General features: G+C 51.7%; 1 protein-coding gene across 1 annotated transcript in view; it reads right to left on the bottom strand.

Moving 5' to 3' along the window:
- The window catches only part of HCN4 (hyperpolarization activated cyclic nucleotide gated potassium channel 4), a 48,961-nt gene extending 26,508 nt beyond the window's left edge, over positions 1-22,453 (bottom strand). Inside the window, 1 exon segment of the mRNA XM_087824442.1 lies at positions 21,643-22,453. Coding sequence (XP_087680568.1) covers positions 21,643-22,427 — 785 coding nt within the window. The 5' untranslated portion in view covers positions 22,428-22,453.
- Between the last annotated feature and the right edge of the window lie 676 nt (positions 22,454-23,129).

Raw genomic sequence — 23,129 nt, 5'->3', positions numbered from 1 at the left:
AGAGTTCCAGGTTTGAAAAAAAAATTACTTAACAGCAAACTGTTTTCTTTACCAGGCTTGAAATGGTGCTCTGAATCAAGGAGAGAGAAGGGCCTGCTTCACTGGAAGTGGACAGATAGCTGTCCTACATCACACTGCTCAGGGAGGGGCAGCCTCTGGAGAGACCACTTCTGGCAGCTCCTTTGAAAGCCAACCCCTTCAGGGTCTCAAGACAGGACCTCAAGTCAGAGAATCACTAAGCTAGTGCTTCTCATTCTAAGACTGGTGACAATAGGTCAATTTCAGCTCCTTCCCTGCCCCCAAATCCACCAGCCTTTTTCCAGCCCCAACCCACCTATGCCATCTGAGAGAACCCAGCCTAAGACCTAAGAACCTACCCCAGCCATCACACTAGGACATAGAACACAGCTCATCCTGCTAATTACTTGAGGGCCCCAGGAGAATGGTTTCAGCATCTAAGGGGTGTTCTTGAGCTGTGTACACTCTCTACCCAGCCTTATGCATGTCATTCAAAGACAGCTGCTGACACTTATTAAATGCCACACACAGGTATCCCTATTCACACACAGTGTGCAAACACCTCTATATACATATGGCCATCACCCCTTCTCATTTAATCTTTTGGGGAAAACAATGCAAAACAAACAAAAGAATACTGTGGCATAAAGAGGTCACTGAGGGTCCTGTGGTCCTCTGTACACAAAGCTAATAATACGCCCAGGATGGAGGAGCTTCTAAAATTAACAGAGTGGGCACAAGTGGCTGTGAATGCTGACTCCTGCAGGCCTGCCACTCCAGTGGGTTTCTACACTCTCTCAGCTCTAGTTCTCTCAATTACAGACCAAATTTGAGACAGTAATTAACAAAAAAATGTTTGCATTTAGTGGTCTTCATAAAAACTAAATTAGATGAGACAAAAACACCCATTTCCTTGCATTATGACTAATTGTCTCAATCATGAGTTTCCAGATGCTAATGGATATTTCTGGTGCCTGATCTGGGCTAGGGTGGGAATACTGGAGCACTCCTCCCCACAAACCACTATGCTGGAGCATCTCAGGGCTACTCAAAAGGCAGCGTAATATGGTGGGGAAAAAGAAGCACAGGCTCTCAGAGCCAGCCAACGTGGGTTTGATTTCTGGTTCCATCATTTACTGACAAGTCACTTAATCTCTCAATGCCTTAGTTTCCTCATCTGCTGAATGAGGATAATAATAGTACCTTACTAGCAGAATCATGATAAGAATTAATGCTTGTAAAGTGCTCTGAGCTATGCCTAGATGTATTATTCAATGAGTAAATAAGCAATTCAAAAGTCAACAAATTCATAAGAAAGAGGTGAGGGAGGAGGAAGATTTAATCTTCCAGGGAAGATCCAAAGCAAAGCATCCACTGGGGGTAAGGGTGGTGGGGAACTCAATGGTCCCGCAAGAGTCATCAGTGGAAGTCAGTGATTATAATATTCCCTGAACAATAAGACGACAGAGCATATTCATTTTGGCAGACAAAAGCCCTGATCTCAGTGAGCTCATGGTCCAGTCAGAGGACAAGGTTTATATAGAAAACAAGCTGGGCAATGATGTAAGAAACCATCCCAGGCAGCAGCCCAGGTGTCTGAAAAGATGGGCTCTTGGTGGCCAAGAAGGGTGAGGCCAGAAAGTGCTTCTGAAGGAGGTGAGAAGTGGGGCTTTGGGAGCTGCTCTTGGCCTCACAGACTACCCTTCCTTACTCTTTGCCAGATGGTTGCACAGATTTCTGAAAGCAGAGCCTAGCCAGAGCAGAAAATGACATGCAGCACCACGGACAGCTCCCAGAGTGCCTGTCAGCCCCACTGTGCTGGTCTAGCCGCGGGAGGTAGACAAGAGCCGTCCCACTGGCATCCTTGGCTTCCTGGCATCTCTTTTCCCCAATCCTAGTGACCAGAAGCATCTCAAGTGATGCCTTAATGTCCTTGGGGATTTCCAGTAGGGACTCCTTTTGATTGGAAGGCCTTTATTCCTAAAGACCCCCAAACATGTCACACTGAGTGCTTATTTTGTGCTTTCCATGCATTACTTCCCTGAACCCTCACACAGCACGAAGGTGGTTGCTATTCTCTGTATTTTACAGATGATGACACTGAAGTTCAGAGATAAGTAATCACCTTCCCAAGACAACACAGCTAGTGAGCAGCCAACCCAAGATTCACAGAGGTCTGTGGGGCTCCTCTTGGGATTTTAGGCATCTCAGTGGGATTCAGGAAGGTGGACAACCCTTTCTCGCACCTTTACATCAAAATGGTGAGGTGGTCTACTGCAGCAGGTGCAGCCCCTGCCCCAGAGGCAAGAGAGAAGAGAGGGTTGCAAAGAAGTTTCAAGAGGATCCATCTTCCTGATGCCAAGCGTTATGAGGTACTTCCCAGGGTGGGGGAAGTAGCATACCTTTCAAGCACTAAAATAATCCATCATCAGGGATCAGTCAGGCCCAGTTGCAGCCATCCTGTAGAAGGGGAAACTAAGGTCCACAAAGGAGAGAATGGTAAAGTTTGCGAAGCCTCAAACCAGATGTCCATGCTCTCCTAGCACCACACTGCCCCTAAAGCCATTCATGAATAAATCCCATAGTCCAGGGAATGTATCCATGGTGATGGGTGTCAGACGCTGGCAGGGAAGCAATGGCCAGCCACATTCAAACATGCTGGAGTTGGTGCATGTATGAATTAGAGGCCTTGGTCTCTCCAAAGCCAGATGACCCTCTCCCACTGTAGTGTTCTTTAAGCTGGGAGGAAGTCTTGGCCAGTAAGAGGTCTTGCCCCAGGGTTAGTCCCAGGGCCCCAGGCCCTTCCTCCCTCAATCCTGGATCTAACTTCCTACCTGGGCCAACGGGTCCATCCAGGCAGGCAGGTGGCCTCTCAGCAGGAGGTTGTGGCCTATAGGCCAGCTTTGGAGGAGCAGGTTCCATGTGCAGAAGGAATGAGGGACAGCAAAAAGCCTCATATCCCTTTTACACTGACACCTGGAACACTTCATGGTTTGATCTCAGAGGAAGGGCATGGCCTCAAGGAAGCTGAGGGAAGAGAAGATAAGAGGCTCCTGACTCTGAACTCAGAGACTTGAGAACCAGACCAAAGACCCTCTCCTTCCCTGGAGGCTTCCCTGGATGGGGGCAGAAGTGGAGGTCCCGGAACAGGTTGAACTCCTTCAGCTTCCTCTTGTCCCCATGTGCCCATGCTTGCCTTTGAGCACATATGCTTACACAGATGCATGCACATACACACACATATACAATCTACCTAGTTGCACACACATATACATACAGGGCGGGGTAAAAGTAGGTTTACAGTTGTGAGGACATGAAACACAAAGTTTATTATTGTATTATTATGTATTAATTACTGTATTATTTTCTGTTCGAACAACTGTAAACCTACTCGTGCCCCACCCTATATGCACATGCACAAACACACCCAGAAATACATTTTTGCTCATATGCCCTCACACACACATCCATTTTCATACATGCTTATTTTCTTGCACACCACTTGCATACATTTTGACACAAATGTTATCCACTGGGAATCCTGTTAGCTGGAAGAAAATGTCTTCTTTTGTCCATTAAAGGCTCATCTGAAGTGCTACCTCTTTTAGAATTCTCCAAACTCTCACCAATTGAGCCTCAGCATAGCCTGAGCTCTAGTTTTGGATCTCCTAGACTGCTGCAAGCCAGGGTCCCCATGCTTTTGCCCAGGTGAGTGGCATACCCAGGATCCTATCTTTTACCCCCTTCCTCTATGCAGATGGTTCCCACTCAGACACCACTTCTAGCACCAGACCTGCATTCCCACCTGCCACCTGGAGGACCCAAGTCCAAGGCTGAACTCAGCCTCTTCTTCCCCAAAGCTGAATGGTAGAACATTCCAATCACCTGGGCTCTAAAACTCAAATTTATCCTCAGTTGCTTACTGCTTTCTCCCACCTACCCCCGAAACACCCCAAGCCGTGACCAAATCCTGTCTGGAGCCTTCTGTAATGGCTCCTGAACCTGTCCCCAGCTGCTCTATTCTAGATCAGTTCCTCACCACTCCTTATCCAGATCCTTTCCCCTGATAGCCTGGTTCTAGCCTCCCCTCTTTCCTCGAACTCACATGCTCTCTGGGTTACCTTTCCAATCAACATTATGATCGTGTCACTCCTGCTTGAACCATTTTGGTGGAACCCCAATAACTATAGGAAAAAGTTTGAGCTCCTTGGTCTGGCATCCCCTAGTCCCCTTTCCCTCTTCTTCCTCCTGCTCCCTTCATAGTAGCCAACTGGACACTTGACCACCGGCCCTATCTCCATCCTGGTTCCTCCTGAGAACCATTCCAGCCTCCCTGAGGTCCCATCTTTTGAGGTCACTTCTCTAATTCAAGGCCCAGATCTGCCTCCTCCTCGACAAAGTTTGCCTAACTGCGCTCTATGTTAGCAGTTGTCACACCCTGTCCCTTTCACCAGGTACCACCTAACTCTCTTTCCAGCCTCCCCAAAATCATAGAATCTAAGTATCCAGGAATCTTTGTGTCAGGAAAAGAAATGGGAGCTGGGAGACTTTCCCTCTGTTTCTGATCTATCCCTTGGTTTTCCAGGACCCACACAGGGAACTGCCCAAGGTAATCATGGAGACGATGAGAATGGAGGACAGTATCAATATTTGTTGGGCACTTATAATTTGCCAGACACTAATCTGAGTCCCTTATGTGGGTTATCTCATTTAATCCTCATAAAAACACTATGAGGTAGATACTATGGTTATGCCCACTTTACAGATGAGGAGACTGAGGCACAAGAAATTGAGTAATTTTCTATATATGATGTATCAAGAATTCACACCCAAACAGCCTGACTCCAGAGTCTCATCTCTAACCACGCTACAGAAATATAAATCCAACCAATAGTATTTTCTCTCTCCCAAACTCTGTGCCTCCTTCTCCTCCTCTTCCTCTCAAACCCCTCTCCTGTGCTATCTTCCATGGACCTTCATTTGCTGACCCCTCTGATTCTTCCTTTAAATGAACCTCAGTTGTGTCCTAAGGACATCACTCTCCCAAATCCCACAGACCTCAGGGTCAGGGTGGGGTCAGCATTCTTCCCCCTCCACACTGATGCCACTTCCTGCCTATGGTAGCAACATCTACAAGATCCTTAGAGCATCCTGTCATTTGCTGGCCATTCTTCCAGCATCCACCTGCCACCCTCAGGGACCTTGGCAATGCTCACACCTGGTTCACAACCTTCTGTTCCACTCCAAAATCCTGCCATCATCCTGGGTGACATCTCCATATAATCAACCCAACAGCTCCACTTCAGTCATTCATCCCAACAGCATACCCTGAACCATGTCACCTGGACAAGTTGTTCCACCTCTAATCTCAGATGATCAATGCTCTCTCTCACCCCCACTTCCTTTTCTTCCAGATGCCTTATCCAATCATGCTAAGTCAATTCTTTGGTGTCCCATGAACTTCCAGTTGGCGAGCCCTCTGATTCTCCCATTAGGACCCTCCTTTCTCCTCCCAGCCCCACTAGACATAATGGTCTACCTCATCTACTTCTCTTGCCCAATCTTTCTGGCACCCACTTCAAAGATCACAATCCATCAACCCTTGTCATGTTTACACGGGTGCTGGGCAGGAAATCCCACCACCTCAGACCAGTCCTACTAAATATTCAAGTGCCTTAGCCCGTGTGCCTCAACTTCCTCATCAAGGTTCTGTACTCAGCTGGGCCTTCACCCCCACCACAGCCCATTCTTCCAGGAGACCCTAGTAAACTTTCCCTCCCATTCTCCTATGGTACCTAGTCTGAATTATTACCTTCTCTTCAAAGCTCTCTCTCAGTAGATAATACTACCTTCTACTTCACAGAGAAAAGAGAAACCACCAGGATGTCCCCTTCCTCTTCCTGCCACTGGCCTCCTCCTTGCTCACCTCGCCCTCAGCCCCTTCCCCTCCTTCGGTCATAAGGAAATCAGTGACACTTCCACCTGCCATCTTGACACCATTTCCTCCCCAGGGACCTTAATCTATAGGTTACCCCCTCTTTCATCTATACCTCCAATCTCCCTCTCTACTCATCCTTTCCCATCAGCCTTTTCTTTTCACTCTCTACAATTAAAAAAATAAAATCACTCCCTGATCCCTACTGTCATATCTCTTCTCCCCTCAGAACCAAGCTTTTGAAAGAGGTGTCACTATCCCTACTCTCTCCCTTCCCTTCCATCCCTAATACTGCCCTCAGCAACATCTCAATGCATGCTCTGCTGCAAAATCCAGTGGGCACTTTCCAGTCCATTTCTTTGTGGACCCTCAGCCTCATCAGACACTGTGCACCATTCTGCCAAGACACTCCACCCTGCTGGCTTTTCTCTGTTCTGCCTCTCCTTTACCTCTCTTGGATGGGCTACTCTTCCCCTGCGAGATCTTTAAATGGTTTTGCTCCTTTCTTCTCCCTCTTACACTCTCCCTGGGTGACCTCACAAACTCCCATGGCTTCATTATTCTGCTGGATTTCCAACCAGACCTCTCTCTCTCAAGCTTCAGCCCACGTGTCCACTTGCTGATTACGCACCTACACCTGGATGTCCCATGGGAATCTCACTCTTGACATCTCCAGAAAGAACTTAACAGCTTTCCCTACAAACTCTTGTGCTCCCAGCATTTGGTACCACCAGCCATCCAATCTGGGAGTTATCCTCAACCCAGCATCTTCCTCACCTACCAGCATTTGGTCATGTGGGATCCAGTGAGTTTTAGCAACCCTCCACCTGCAGCTTCCTAACTGGGCTCCTGTATCTCCTAGGACCCCACATACCTTAGGGTCTTGGGTGGGGTCCACAACCTCTCTCCAATCCACACTCCACACTAGCCAAGCCCAAAGTTTTTCCACACTAAAATCCAAATTCCTCACTGTCATCCCCAAGGCCTCTCCTGATCTAGACTTGGCTTCCTTCTCCTGCCTTGATTCTTACCATTCCTCCCCTTGTGTGCTCTGCTGCAGACATACCCAGCAAATTTCAGTGTCCCAAATATACCATGCTTTCTTTGGCCACTGGGCGTTTCTACACACTGTCAACTGCCTGGAACTCTCCCCTCTCCTCAGCCTCCCCTACACCCCATGTTTCAAAGGAGGCATCACTTCTCCTAGGACACCTCCTTTGTACCCTAGGAAATCTGGTTAGATGCCATCGTGTGTACTGCCCTAGCACAGTTTTATCCAACTGTGATGAAATTGTGTGTCTGACTGTCTATCTTGTGGTCATTTGACTTCCTGAACTTGACACATTGCCTTTTAAATGGCAGGTCCTAAGAAATATGTTAATGGATAGAAATATGTGAATGGGGGAGTGAACGAGGAATGCCTCAGAGGCATAGGTTGAGTGGCAGGGGGCCCAGCAGAAGCTACATGAAATGGGAGGCCTTCTGAGACCCTTACTCCTTCCCACGAGGCTTTCATAGGCCTCCGATGGTCAGGGAGAAACTTATTCAAACCCCTAAGACTCAGGCTCCCAGCAACATCCATCAGCAAATGGCCCTTACCTGGTGCTGAAGATGATGATGGAGATGTCACAGATCATGAAGGAAGGCACTGGAAGGGGAAGGGGGCAGAAGAAGAAAAGATGGGCCTTGGGGGCTCTGACAGAGTGGGATGAGAGGGTGATTTGTGGGGGGACTGCAGCCAAAGACTTCAGCCAAGGCCATGACTGTGTTTCCAGCTTGACCACCACAGGCCAGGGCAGCAGAGCACACCATACCCCTCATTACAGGCATGCCCCCTCAGTAGGAGTCCTAAAGATTCTCCCTTCTTCCAAATAGGCCTAGCACAGAGATCCAGGAGGTTGGGGCAGTGGGGAGAGGTGCAAGGAAGGAAGCAATTCGACCTTTCTCCTGGAATCCCCCTCTTTTCCCTACCTTGCAGACCCAGGATGCATCTCACTTCCCCAGCCCCACTATGTATGTGCTCCCCAAAAGCAGAAGTAATTTCTCTTCCTTGTCTGAGATGTTGGAACACATAGCTGGATCCAGGGGTGGGGTCCAGTAAAATTGTTAAATGGATGGGTGGATTAAAGACTGTTGCCGGGGGGGGGGGGGGGGGGGGGGACTGCCAAAAAGTAAAAATGAAAAAGAATATGCTAAAATATTAACATTGATTATTGCCTAGTGGTGGGATTATGGGTGACTTGTGTTTTTTCCATCATGCCTTTCAATAATCTCTAAATCCCATATTTTCTAAAACATGGGCAAATATTATCTTTATAGTTAGAAAAATAAATCCACTGTTAACCAATGACTAGTGTCCCATTCTGTGAAGAGTTCCCTAATGTGTGCCAGGGGAGACAGGCCGAGCCCTGGGGAAAGCCCAAATGGCCGTGCAGACATGAGAAAGGTGCTGGCATGAAGGGAAGAACAGGAGAGCAGAGTTTTTGAGGTCAGTGATGTAGGAGAAAGGGGAGCCACTTGAAGGGCAGATGTGATAGGCAAAGGAGACCACGTGACTGCCTCCAACACACGTGAGGACGCATACACGTGGGGCACTTTCCTCCCCAAAACATAAAAACTGTTTAAAAGCATGGACCAACCCCTCTGGGCCTCCTACCTGTCCAGCCTCCTGTTTATCACTCTCTGAGGCAGAGCTGCCGCCCACCTCCCTCCCTACCCTACACACACCCAAAGGAACTGACGGCTGTCTGGGGGTGGGGGGTGGGGTACTCTGGTGTTCTCCCTGCCCGGGCCCCTGGGGCTGGCATTTTGACGTCCTCCCCACCCTGACTAGAAATCTGCCTCGCAGCCTTGCCAGGCTGGGCCCTCAGCTCTGGCCTCTCAGAGGAATATACCCCCACCCCTCACCCCACCACCTAGCTTTAGTCCAACTTCCCCTACTGCTTCTTCCTGACCCTGGGGTCTCCCCCACTACAACAGATGAATGGCTCCCTTCCTCTCACCTTCTCCTGGCCACTAGGGCTCTATTTTTAACCCACCTCAAAATCTCTGACTCAGAATCACAGGGCTCCCAGATAGCTGCTCTCTCGGCCTGGAGCTGCCTCCAAAACAGATTCAGAGCCAAGGGCATCTAGTGCTTGGTTTATGGGTGCGCTGTTTGGTTTTTGGTGTATATTGTTTACTTTTTCTACGATTATCAATTACTGAAGGAACACAATTTGTTTTCATAGACCCAAACGAAGATACCCTTTTACCTCTGCCTCTTCCACTTCGCTCTCCATCCTGGGCTGAGGCGGCAGCCCCTCATTATAGTGTGAGGGCTAGTCTTGGCCACTCCGAGGACAAGGTGAGCTGTGTGAGGGCTATAATGGACCGAACCTTCCCTTCCCCTTCAGTGAGGCTTCAATGACATAGCACCCAAATCACTTGGGGCTCTCACAGAGATTCAGACTCAATTCACTAGGTGGGGGGTGACTGCTAATAGGCTCCCAGGTGATGTTGAGGCTGCTATTCCAGGGATCACACTGAGTAGCCAGGCTATCATAAATGGTATAGTGGTTAGGCATTCTGGTGTTTGAATACCTGGCTGTGTGGCCTTGGAAAAATCACTTAACCTCTCTGAGCCTGTTTTTCTCATGCAAAATAAGAACATTAATCCCACTTCATAGGATTCAATTAGATAATGCTTAAAATATGCTACACAGTGTAAATACTCAGTACATGCTGGCTGTCATCATCATCATTATTGTTCTTGTGACCTGGCCTGAGGGCTACAGGGATCCTGAAATGTGTGGACTGGTTCCACTTCAAGGAGTCCTTGGTTGGAGGATGGACAGACACAATCATTCCACAGGGGAGCTGAAGATCCAGGTCAGCTCCATGAGCAGATGGGGCCATAAACCATCTCGGGTGAGGGGAGTGAGGAGTTGTCTGGCTCTGGAGGGCCATAGGTGGGGGAGAGCCAGAGGAGAAATTCAGCCAGGCTTGAGAATGTGGACAGAGAGGAGCAGGCGGTAGCATGGCCTTCTGGATACTAAAGCTCCAAAGAAGAGGGGCCTGAGTGTGTCCAATGGTCAGGAAGTTCAGTGTTATGATTACAGGAAGAGGTTTATGCTACAAAGCAGAAGGAATCCAGGCAAGGGAGGGGCCTGAGAGTCTTGGGTTCTAGTCCCATGCTCATCTCTAATTTGCTGTGAGCTCTTAAACAAGTCCCTGCCTTTCACAATCCCTTCCTCAGTTTCCCCATTGGTACAATTATATTCAGTTTTCCCATGAACATCTACAGTGCAGAGGTGAAGAGGCCAGCCAAGGGCAGCTGGCCAGATGAAAACTTGCTGAGAGAGGAGTGCACATCTCAGAGAATTGTGACACCCTGGCCTCAACCTAACACAGGTGTGAAGATGGGGGCATCCTGAATGCCAGACTGAGTAGTCAGGACTCGTCTGGGGACATGGGGAACTATGAAGGTTGTAGAGGAAGAGTTCCTTGGGGAAGGGATTGTCACTGCACCTTCCCAATGGCACAGCTGAATGCAGGCCTGGGCATAGGAACACCAAGATATCAACTAATTGCTTCTCTGGTGGGCAGAGAACCCCTCTGGAGTCCCTAAGTCTGTGCATGAAAGACAATCATCAGTACTGCAGGGTCATCTGTTCTACAGCACCTGGAGCTGCCCAGATGCAGTGTTCCCTCAGGCTAGCAACCTAACCTCTCTGAGCTTCATCCAGCTGACAAGACCATCAGGGGAAAATGGGGAAGGAAACTAGCAGTTGGAGAACTTCCCTGCCCAGCTTATAGGAAACAAAGAAGGCTCAAACATGGCTCTTCCCACTCAGGAGAATGGAACAAAAACAGAATACTGCTGTAGAGGAGCACATGAGACCAACCTCAGGGGGAACTAGGTAGGAAAGCTCACCTGCTCCTGCAGGCAGCTGCATCAGGGTGAAGGAGGAAACAAGATGGATTAGGGGCAGAGTTCCCTAAGGCCAAGCAGCACTGGTGGGGATGGGGTAATGATGATGTGTGTGGTGGGGGGCTGCCCCATAGAAGGCAGCTAAATATTGACTCTGGGAGGATGCACATGGCCCCCTTCTTGCTGGGATGGAGGTCTCCTGGAGGTGCCTGGGCTCTGAGAACATGAGATGTTCAGGACTCTGCTGCCTACACTCCAGGAAACAGTCTGACAAGGACACCGGGCAAGGGCCATGTATCCTGGAATCCCACCAGCCCCAGAGTTTCATGATTCTGATTGGTAACAACCTGCAAGGAGGCAGGGGGCTGACTTCGTGCAGACAGGCCAATCACGAATGGGTTTTGGTGCCAGTGTCACCCCCAACTCTGGGGAATACTGCAGGGCTACAGCAAACATGGTGTCATCAGGGAACTGCACATGGAAGGGGCTTCATGGGTGATGGAGGCAGAATCACCCTGGTGCTCCCCAAAATTACACCTAGCGATGCCAAAGAAGCCCAGGCATCTGTAATTGCATAAAGCTCCCTGGTGACTTTGCAGATTTCCATTGCAACTTTGTGGGTCTTGCTAAACTAAAACCCAACCCCTCTCTGGTCCCATTTTCAGATGAGAAAATCAAGGCCCTGGGAGGTGAGGGGCATCAGCTTAGTCCACAAAACTGGACGGGCCAAGTCCTCATCTGGCCTCTATTCACACCCTTTGGTTCTATCCCCAGAAGCTGCAGAGCAGCAGAGCAGGGCAGGAAGATGACTGCCCAGAGTCTGTGGGACAGGATGAACAGCTTGTCAAGTTCCTTTCCCTGCCAATTCCAAAGTTGGTGGTTCTGCTGGCCTGCCCCTTGGGACTCCTCAACTATAGTTTGCCCAGTGTGACCTGAGCAATTTGAGGCCAGGTCTGAGCTTCCAGGAGGAGACACTGCCCCTGAGGAGAGGTAGGTACAAGGAGAAGGTGGTTGGGACCCTTTGCATAGGGAACAAAGAAAAGAAAACCTGATCTCCACTTCCACAGGGGCCATGATCTAATGAGGGAGGCAGAGGGATCTCAAGAGAGAATGCCAATACCACACAACATGCCAGGGAGAACCCAGCTCCATCCCCCAGGCCAAGGGCTGGCAGAGCCTCAGCAGAAAGAGGCCCACAGGTAAGGAATCCTCACCTACTCTAGGAGCACATCTGGTTTGGTCTGGCTGCATTTCTGGAAAGGAGGGAGATTCTCATCAGTTCTTCTTGTGGGCAGCTGTTACTGACTATGGGCTTAATTTGTACTAATGGGGTCAAAATAACAGGTTCAATACCTATTTGGCCAATAAGTTTTGCTTTCTTCTCAGCTGCAGGCTGAGCCCTGACCCAGAGAGGAAAGGGCTTTGCTGAGGTCACACGGCAGAACAGCATGAGGGTCTAGAGGGTAAACTCAGCGTCAGAGGGGTGGGCACTCAAAAGCTACAAAATCTCAGAATGAGAGGACCCAAGCTCCTGCTGGACCAAGTTTTTTCTAAAAGGTGCCAATGGCATTGATAAAACCTATGGGCTTGAGGGTCTTTTCTGTCCCTGGGGAAGGGAACAGTACCCATATCCTCTGACAAACTGTAGGTGGGAGAAGCCTGTGACTAGCTTTGGTGGTAAGTGGTTGGGGACTCACATTAATTATTGACAGGGGCTGTTCCAGCCTGCAATGGAGAATCGCAGGATAATTACTTCTGGCCTCCAGGCCACACACTCAGTGATATTATTACAGCAGCAACACCTGCCTTCCGGGCCCTAGTACAGCAGGAGAAGGGGATCTTTTCAGGCTGTACAGCTGGGGCCAGGGCCCTAAGGGGCTCCCTTGGGCTGCAAGGACACCCAAACACACATGCAAACACACACACACACTCAAGCAGCATCAGAACACTATCTGGGGCACTAGGGTCAAAGTCATCACAGGCAGAGTTTAAGAAGCACAAGTCCAAAGAGGCAGATTCTGAGTAGTGTGCCCTCAGTGCCTGCCAACACCCACCCCAGCCAGGTGGCCCCTTAGCTCAAGTTCCCAAATACCCACTGCCAAGAAATTGTGCAGAATGATTCTCTTTCCTTCAGATCCAGCTCCCATCTGCTTCCTCCAGGAAGCCTTCCTTGACTATCAATCCATATTGGTCTACATTTTCTCTGCCCTCCCTTAAACCAGACCCAGGAACCCTAATAGGAGCTGAATCTTATCTCCTCTTAGGTGGATAGTGACCCCTATCCTCTGAAATGGGTGAAAACAGTCTTGGAATGGAACTTCTGGTCTCTGAGGGCACACCTCCCACCTTAGCTTGCCCCTCCCCAAGCCCAGAAGACAATGTATTAGCCAACCCTGTGTATGTATTAATTTCTGAAAGCTTCATTCATGTAGACATAACACGTCCGCCCACACAGGTAAATGCTTAGACAGACACAAAATCAGCAGCAGCCAATTATCAGGCCCCCACAGCTGCTGTGAGCAGACCTGGGGGTCCTGCGGCTTGCTCTGCAATTCGTGGGAGCCTAGAGCCAGGTGTGCAGTGGGGTGCAGGGCATCCCTCTATCAAGCCAGCACATCTCTCTGCCCAGCCCTGAGCATTGCTCTGTAGGAGCCACGAGCTGGCTGCCTGGCTTAGAAGACAGACACTAGCCCCCAACAATGAGAGAGCAGAGTGGGGTAGGAGTGGTCAAGTGTGAGATTTGGTCCAGCAGTGGCGGCACTGTTCTTTATTTCTAATTTATATTTTACCTTCCAGAAAGGACCAGAGGCAGCTGGCTCAGATGCTAAGAGGTGTAGGAGCTCAGGGAGCTTAAAAGAAGGGAGGGCTTCCTAAGGCGAGGGCATAAGGAAGGGGTGGGCAACATGTCCACACTGTCCCACGCCCTGGTGTCTGAGGGAGGAATGGTTTGGCTCAGAGGTGTAGTTCAAGGATTCTAGTTCCTGACCTCAGACCAAGGCCTTATCTTGGTCCCAGGCTGAACTCTGATCCTATAGACTGAGCCCTAATCTTGATCAGTCTGGGCCCAGATTTTGGTCTCACATTGAACCTTAACTCTGCTTACACACTGAGCCCCAACCCTGCTTACACACTGAGTCTCAACCCTGCTCACATGCTGAGCCCCGGCCCTATTCACACACAGCCCTGACCTTGGACAGAAAACTGAGCCCTAAACCACAGACTGACTCCACTTCCTAACTTTTCTGAAGGATGTAATAAATAGACCATGTGACAACCTATTTCTCTGGTGGAGGGAACATAGATAAAACACTGTCTACTTGACCCCAATCACTCCTATCAAGGAACAGGTGCATCACTGTCATTGGATGTGGTTGCAGAATCTCAAAGGTCGCCACTCCAGTCAGAACCCGCTGGGGGAGGAGCAGGTGGGCAAGCATCCTAACCCAGCATTCCTGGGAACTATAGCCCCAGAGTGAGGGGTTAGGATAGGCATGTGTCAGCCTCCAGATGCTGCATCTTCAGATAAAGAAAGACTGCTTCCTCATTGGATGAGCTTAAATTAAGAAGGGCCCCTGAAAATACCTCTTACCCCAAACTTCAGGCATGGGGCTGGGGAGACAAGAAAAAAGCTCCAATGAAAAGAGCATTAAGTAAAAGCGTCCCCTGGCTGGGGGACACCCTCTGGAGGAGGTCTCAGGAGAGACTGTAGGGCTGTAAAACCCTTGCAGTCAAACCTTATATAACCCACTTGGGTTCTGGTTTCGTCTCTGACACAGAATAATCAGTGACCTCAGGCAGATTGCTTGCCCTCTCTGGTTCTCTGCTCCCCATTTATAAAATAAAGGCTTTTGACCAGGAGCTTGTGAAGGCCTGTTCAGAGCTGGTATTCTGAGACCTGTTACATTTCCTGTACCTGCTGAACCCCAGCCACTCACAGCCCTTCCACACAGTCAAACATTATCTGAAATGTTTTTATTCTCAGGACAATGTTTTCTTGAACTACTTTAGTGACTTAACTCTTTAAAACTAACAAAACAAAACAAAAGGAAGCGAAAGGAGGCATAAATATGAGTTTAGAGTCCAAGAGGCCAGGTTCAAATTCCAGTTCTGGTACTTCATAGCTACATGATTTGGGGCAAATATTTTTTCCCCCATCAAAGCCTCAGTTTCCTTACCTGTAAACTAGGGACAACAGAACTTATTTTTCTGGGTGCTATGGAAAGTAAATGAAATACGAGATATAAAACTATTAGCATAGTCTGGCACATGGTAGATTGTTCATAAATGGTGGTTACTAATCTGTGAATCCACCTGCCCTTAGTGTCTATTGGTTTGAGCCTAGGGTTGTAAACTCAGAAGCCTACAGGGATCAGGCAGCTACATGTGCATGAGAGACACTGCTGGGTGTGGGACAGGTAGGCAACTGGAGAGCAGAAGCAAATTTAAAGAGGGCAGCCTCTAGTCTGCTCCAGCTCCCTACTATGGGATGGGAATGTGGGCCCAGAGCTGTCAGAGTTTCCAATTTTTCAAGAGAAGCCCAAAAGCCAAATTTTTATGTTACATCTTTCCATTTTAAAACACTGTGTCAGATTTGTTATGACACATTATGCTAGCCAAACAGAACACATTTGGGAACTGTAGTTGGTCCATGGGATAAATGCTGTTTAGCAACCTCTGGTCTAAGTACTTCTGTCTCATCTTGAGCAATGATGGGGAGCTCACCACCTCTCTGTGCTACCTCCCTCCTCCATTCTGGACAGGTGCTGATGATAGAGAGTATCTCTAAGTGGCCTCCTAGGCTTTGGGATCACAGATTTCCAGGTCCTTGGCAATGCTTTTTCAGTAAAGCCTGGCTGGCAGAGAACATCCTCTCTAAAGCCAAAGCAATGCCCCTGCCCTCCCCATGGCCTGCTCTGGCTGGGAAATGTGGATTCTTCAACATCCCCTGGGCCCAAGCAAGATGGCCTTGGCCAGCCTCAGTAGCCCTTCTATTAATTAGCAACTGGCAGTAGCAGCTTTGAAAGAGAACTTGAGCCAAGGGGTGTGAGTGCGGGAGCTGGCTGCATCCTCAGTTTTATGACAACCCCCTCCACCCCCCCAGGGATTGGAGCTGGACTTTCTGCTCTTGGTGAATTCCCCCCATGGTGGCCATTGTTGTCGCAAGCACACGAACCACTCAGGCTATTATGACACTTGTCAGCCCCATCATCTGTATGTGGACTGGGTAGACCTTCTTCCAGGGTAGGAGGGGGCAGAGAGAAGTGACATGTGATCCTAGCCCACAGGGGAGTCTGTTAGGCATGGTCGGGGCAGGGGAGGGTGCCATTAAGATTCATACAACCCCCTACCACACATTAAAGTGCAAAGGCAGCTGTTCTTAGAGGGTGCCTCTGTCCTCCCAGCCAGCCAGTCAGAGCCACCTCACACTGGTTCTCCTCCCCTGGCACCTGTGGACTTTCACTGACATCTGCTCCTTTCAGAAAATCTCATCGCAACCCAGCAGTCACTGTACTCCCTGCCCCTTCTCCTCCAGCCAGGCCCACCCCTCTGGCCCTCAGAATGGGAAAGAAGCTGCCAGAGCAATGAGAAAGGATGGATGAATGAGGGCCCTCTGGCCACCTGGCCTCCCTTGTTCACTTTACCCTGATAGCCAGCACCCAGGGCCAGCAGGGTCCAAGCAGCCATGTGGGAAGGGAGGAAGGCTGTGAATCCAACACTCCAAGTTTGTGGCCTACCTCTGTGGCTGAGGTCTGCTCAACCAGTTCACAGAATTCACCTTGCTGTGCTGGGCACTAGAGGCCAAGGAGAGAAGACAGAGGGCCCTCAGGGAACTCAGTCAGGGAGCCCAGCCTAAGCACAGAACAAACACAGGGTCTGAACTTCAGTACTCCAAGCATGTTGTGGGTTGGGCACCAGCAGCATCATATCCCCTGGGTGTTTATCAGAAATGCAGAATCTCGGCCCCCACCCCAGACCTAATGAGTCAGAATCTATATTTTAACCAGATCCCCAGGTGAGTTGGATGACATGACAGTGTGAGAGCTCCATCCAACTGCCATGGGGTGCTTGGGGACAAGAGGGATAATGGTGGCAGCCGTGACCTGAGAGGGCATCCCAGGAGACCTGCGGTCCTAAAGCATGGGGGAGGAGAGCAGATGTATAGGTAGGCAGCCCAGAACTGTGGGGGACAGGCCACCTGCAGTGGCTTGCAGCACCTAAGGGAGCAAATGGGGCAGGGCCAGGCAGGGGAGGGGCCCCAGCCTAAACATGTGGAAACCAGACCAGGACCTGAAGCCTTGCAACAGGGAGAACCTGGAGTCCAGGCTTCCCACCTGGCAATATAAGGGTCCTGGAGTCATGGGGTTTCTGTGCATCATCAGCATCTAGGGAGATACTGGCCTGAGCACACCCTCCCCAGTCTTATCAGGTTGAGCACAGCCTCATCACTGGAGAATCCTGCTGCCCACTGTGCCAACTGACAGCACTGCCCAGGCAGCTCACCTTGGAATTCCACTCTGTACCAAGGTGCCCTTCCCCCTCCACTGGCACCACAGCCTGCAGCCGCTTTCAGCTTGGCTTTCTACACTGATAGCAGAAGCTGCATTTCTGGGCAATAGCCCCCAGAAAGGCCTACCCTAGGAGGGGACTCAGAACCCCCCAGCCCCAGAGTCAAAGCTGCTGCCTTCCCCCTACCACTTCCTACCAGAACAGTCCTTCCCATGGTTGAAAGGGAAAGAGATGGGTGTGGGACTCAGGAAAAGAACAGAAATGAGTCCCCAAGCAGAGCACCTTTCCTTCTTCAGGCATCTAACTCTATCTGTCTTTTCATTTCCATCCTGCTGGCAATGGCAGGCCCAAACCTCAGATTACAGAGGGCCCCAGGAAAGCCAGCTCTAGGAGGCTAGCACCTTCCCCTACCAGGCCAGGACTCTTCTGGGATGGTCTAGATTGAGTTTCACAATCTAGATGGTCTTCAACTTAGGGGGTCCCACAGATCCTAGAAATTGAGTGTCATATTGTGTGTCCGGATGTACATGTATCTTTCTGGATAGAGACTCTGTGATTTCCTGTGGGCTCTCAGTTAGTTCTCTGATATAGATTCAGAACCACTGGCTTGAGCCAAGGACAGAGGCCCGTCTGGTCTGCCCAGAACTAAGGAAAGGAAGCAGTGCAGGCAGGGGCGGTGTGGCTCACCACAGCATCACTGGTGTCTGACAGCGCACTGTAGCTTCTCACCTCCATGGATCACCACAGTTGTACAATTTGTGTCTGACATGATGACAGGCAATGGGATTTCCATTTTTCTAGGTGTGAAAACTGAGGCTCAGACAAGGCTCAGAACCCAAGCAGGGCCCCGTAGCACACATGGCTGAGGAGCTGATGTGAGGCAGGCAATGGCAGTGCCTAGGGCCAGGTATCAGTACAGGAAGTCAGTTTTAGGCCACCGGCCCAGCTTCCATGATTGTGGAGCCCAGCTGTTTCCGCCTCAAGGAAAGGACCCTTTAGAGCCCTCCCTTCCCATCTTTACAGCTTCAGAAGACTCAGGCTAGCACAGGGAAAGGGTGGAGGGATGAGAAGGGCCAAGTTTGCCTGCCTCCATTCTCAAGGCCAAGACAGTTTGGAGGATAGGAGTAGCCCCAGAATTGACATCCCACATAAGGATTTCCCTGCCAGGCCCACACATTCCCCAGATATCTGCACAGACACTTAAATATAAACACATCCAGGCCTATAAAACACCCCCACTCTACCCCCTCCATCCCCCCAAAACCTGATGCTTGAAAGCCCGACCAAATTCTGGGAATAAAGCCACATACATCTTCACATGGGGTCTCCAATCCTTTTTTCTCCTCTTGGAAAAACAAAATCATGCAGATACTGTTTTATTTGTTCTAGGTTTCCACTGCCAAGCCCAACTTCCAGCACATGGCTCAAGGACGGGCCCACCCAGCACAAGAGCCCAACCAACCTTGTGCAGGGGCCTGGGGACAATGCCCTGAGGGGCTGTGTCCTGGCCTCTTCCCTTACCAAACCTTAAATCCAAGTTTCAAAAGGCAGGTAGAGAGTGGAAGGGGAGGTCAGATAAGCCTGAAGAGCCTGGAGGAGCCATGGGAGTAGCCAGGGCAGTGTGTGTCGGGGATGGGCTGGGTGGGTGAGGAGAAGCAGAGGCAGCCAAGAAAAGCCTATCATTGGACATGGCCAATAAATATGTGGGTCCCTAAGAGCATAGCCATTCCAGCCCATAGAAAAGGCACCAACCTTCTTCCCCCAGGAATAGGAGATGTTGGAAGCAGTCCATGACAGTAAGCTCTGAACTCCAAACCACAAACTCAATCTATCATGGTTTGCTAGCGATTCTTTATTAAGCCAATTCTGCTGGATCAATGCATCCTGCCCATCAAAATGATGAATAAATCCTCAACTGGCCCAAGCAATGCTTGCAGAAGGTCTTGTAAAACCTGAGCTGGGCAACGGGATAGGCTCTATATAGAGGCCCAAGGCTAGTGGCTGAAACTTGAGAGACTGAGGCTTGGGGCACTGGGTGGGGGTGAGTGGGTAAGGCTGGGTTGAGTGGTGGAGTTTCTAAGCTTAAAAGACTTAGCTAAGTCTTTGCTTCTTGGGCCTTCTGAAAATTACATCAGCTGTTCTGGCCTAGAGACAGGAGAGGCATGACCACTGCCCCTCCAGAAGCTCACACAGATGGTTTTTCTTGGATTTCTTTCCTTACATCCCACCCAGCACCAGATAACTACCAGACTGTGCACAGAGGATGTGTACTTCCAGCTACCAGTCCCCGTTGCTTGTTGGACAAATCCAAATTCAAAGCCCAGTATGACCTTTTTCCTGTTGCCCATTTATCAGTCTTGCTGCATCCACCCTTCCTTAACCCCTTTAAACTCCCCTTCCACCATGTCCCAGGCAGCCTGCAGATAGTGAAAGATTCTGCAGCAGGGGACTGCAGATAGACATGCCAAGATGGGGAGAGGAAGATCAGGAAGGTGGAGAAGTTCCCATTGATACAATCAACCCAGTCCTAGTTCTTCACTATCCAGCATAAGGGGAGACTGGGAAGACACAACCCAGTGCTCAGGTGTTTAATCAATGCCTACTGTTAATGGAGGCCAGGTGTCCCTCACAGTCCCCGACCCCAGGACGCTGATGAGAACCCTAAACAGAGGCTTTTAAACAACAAAGAGGGTGGGGAGCTGAGCAAGGGGAGGGAGGAACCCTCAACAATCTCAACTGGTTGATACTAGAACAGCCTACCTGCCACCACCACCAGGGATTTCTGAGGGAAGAGGAGAAACCCAGGACACCCAGAGGATTGCAGGAAACACAGTTCCTGCCTACTCCTCCCTAACTCAGGCTGGGATCCTCGGTTCCTATTACTGACCAGCAGGGAGGCCACACTTTAGGAGGCTGGCACTGGGAACCAGCCACAGTTCCTGATGGGAGGTTTCCCACATTTGCAATGTGAAGACCTTCTGGAAATGGGAACCCTGGACATTAAGGTTAGGAAGGGCCACCACCTATTTTAAGTCGAGTTGCCTGACTGGTCCTTCCCAGCACGAGAAATTTCTCTCATTGGATGGAAATGTCTTTGTTCTCATAACAAATCTAGCTTCCCTGGAGTTTGCAAAGAGGGCTCTAGGTTGACAAAATGCTCATTTATATTGGCAGACAAGCAGGATAGGCAAGCAAGAGAGCTCAATAGGGGGCAGGGCTCGAAGTGATAGAATGCATTAAACCCAGTTCAAAAGGGTGACTGTTTTTTTCAAACCCTTACTTCAATCCTGTGTATCAAGAAAGCCCAGAGAAGCACCGGGGGACCCAAGACCTTGACTGAGGTAGGGGCATCCCTGATTTCAACTTCAGAGGCAATCAATCACCCATCTCTCTTTTTGCACAGATTCCCCCACAGGCCCAGAGTAGTTATCTGTTGTGCAGTGGCATCTGACTCAGGTGATGGAGGAGGGGGCAGGGTCCCTCTCCTTGACTGGCAGTCACACCGTCTGTTTGGGGACCCATTGCTGACCTAGCAGTTGCTGGAGCTTGGGCCACTGGGGTGAGGATGATACACTGGTAAACCTGGGGTCACATGACAGCTGCTCATCAGTCAGGGTACAGGGCATCTTCACTGTCCACTGTGAGCAAGGTCATCCTGTCCTGCCAGTCCAGATACCAGCTACCCAGGGTATCTACTCCTGGCCTACCATTTGGCATGAGGGGCTGGGCCCAGATTTAAGGTGGGTGCAGAGGGCATTCATCCTGGGCATGAGGCCCCAATGACCTCAGTCCTCCAGAGGTCCAGCTCTCCATCCGCAGCTTCAGCTTCCCAGGGCACCAGAAGGCAAGGTATTAACAGCTGGGAGTCAGCACCCAAGGAGCTGGCCCAGATGCCAAGATTTCTGTCTCCATTCATGGCCCTGCTCTGCAGGCTGAGGATGGCCACTCTGACTGTAGCCTGAAGGGAGGGGTGGGATGTATGGCTTAAGGTGGCAGGGCTAGGCCAAGCTCAGGACACTTTTCTGACTGCCTTGAATGCGGCGCCCAGACCTCAAGAGGCCAAAGTCTGCAGCGAGGAACACAGAGGAAAGTTCCTTGCACAGTGCAGGAGGGAGGTCTGGGGGTGTCTCGGAGCTTAGAGGCGCCCCTCTTCTCTTGGAGCTCCGAGTGTGAGGAAGAAAAGTTAACTCTGGCTGTGAAGCAGGGCCGAGAGAGGCAACATGCCTGCGACTGCTCAGGACACCCACAGGACCACCACCGGCCCCCTTACCTGAAGTCGCTGTAGGGGTGGATAATCCAAAACCCGGCCGACTTAACTCTCTCCTGCTCCCGCTCCACGGCTTTCTGGCTGCCAAACATCCTCAGGGAGAATTTGTTGACCCCGGGTTGGAGCATGGCCCCGAACTGGCGCTGCATAAAGCCAGCCTGGCCCAGGCGTAACTCGGCCTCGGGGAGAATCTGGTCACCGGCGGCCGCGCCTCCCTCCACTTTGATAGCGGTGTCCACCGAGGGCTGCTCGCAGGAGGCGGAGGCCGACTGCGGCGACTGCTGGAGTGGCGGCAGAGAGGCTGCGGGTTGCGCTGAGGGGCAGCCGCGCTCCGGCTCGCCCGCCAGGCCTGGGAGCGTCCTGCCCTCCCCGGGGGAAGCGTCGCCCTCGGCAATGAGCCGCCGCTCCTCCGCGGGGTCATGCATGTGCCCGTGACCGCTGCCGCCCCCCGCTCCGCCGCCGCCCCTGCTGCCCAGCGAGGCCAGGCTCCCGCGGATGCGCCTACAGTCGCCGTTCGTACCGGACTTGCCCGCGCCACGGCCCGGCCCCTCGCCGTCGGCCGCCCCGAGGGCCGCGTCCCGGGACTCCGTGCCGCCCGCTGCGGGCGAGGGCGAGGGCGAGGGCGAGGGCAGCGGCCGCAGTCGGATGCTCCTGCGGCTGGGGTCCTGGCGGCCTCCAGCACCCTCCTCTTCGGCGTCCTCTTCCTCGTCCATGATCCACGCCTTGGCCCCCACCTGCTGTGGAAGGCTGTAGAGCCGCTTGCGCATGGACGGCGGCAGCTTGTCCATGGCGCCGGGGGCGCGGGCCGGGCTGGGGGCGCGGGCGCGGCGCCGCGGACGGCTCCAGGTCCGCCGGCGGTCAGTCCGCCCGCCGGGGACGCGTCCTTTGCCGCCGGCGCCGGCCGCCTCAGGCGCCCATGCTCGGGCAGGCTGCGTGCCGCGGGGAGGCTCCCAGCCCGGCTCCGGGTCCCCGGGCTCGCAGCGCCGTGCCTCCTCCCGGGCCAGGCAGGGCCGGGCGCCGGGACCCCGAACTCCCTCCTCTCCTCCCTCCCGCGTTCAGGGGCGCGGCCTGGCTCCAGGCGCCCCGCCCCCGCGGGGAACAATGGGCGCGGGAGAAGCGGCGCTCGGCCGCGGCGTCTGGAAAGCCGCTCAGGAGCGCAGAGCGCACAGCCCGCGCGCCTCCCAGGCGTGTGTCCCGCGGGCGGGCGGGCTGTCCGTCTGTCCCGCCGCCCGGGCTTTATGGCCAGCCACTCGCGAGCTTGCCTCGCCTCCTCCGGTCGAGCCCGGACGGCCGGTCCCAGGGCTCCCGCCGCAATCAAGCGGAGCCCGGCGGTCCACCTGGCTTACATCAGCGGCCGCCTCCCCCAGCGCCCTCCAGCAACGCTCGACTCCCGCGCCCGGGAATATTCATGAAGCCGCCGCAGCTCGCGGGTTGCCATAGGAGCGGCTCCCGCAGCAGGGCCTGCCTACCTGGGCTTCTTAAAGGGGCAG

The sequence above is a fragment of the Miniopterus natalensis genome, chromosome 1, assembly GCF_054644295.1.
Source record: "Miniopterus natalensis isolate mMinNat1 chromosome 1, mMinNat1.hap1, whole genome shotgun sequence".
Taxonomy (NCBI): Eukaryota; Metazoa; Chordata; class Mammalia; order Chiroptera; family Miniopteridae; genus Miniopterus; species Miniopterus natalensis.
The sequence above is the reverse complement of the archived record's forward strand: the minus strand, read 5'-3'. Positions and strand labels throughout refer to the sequence as shown.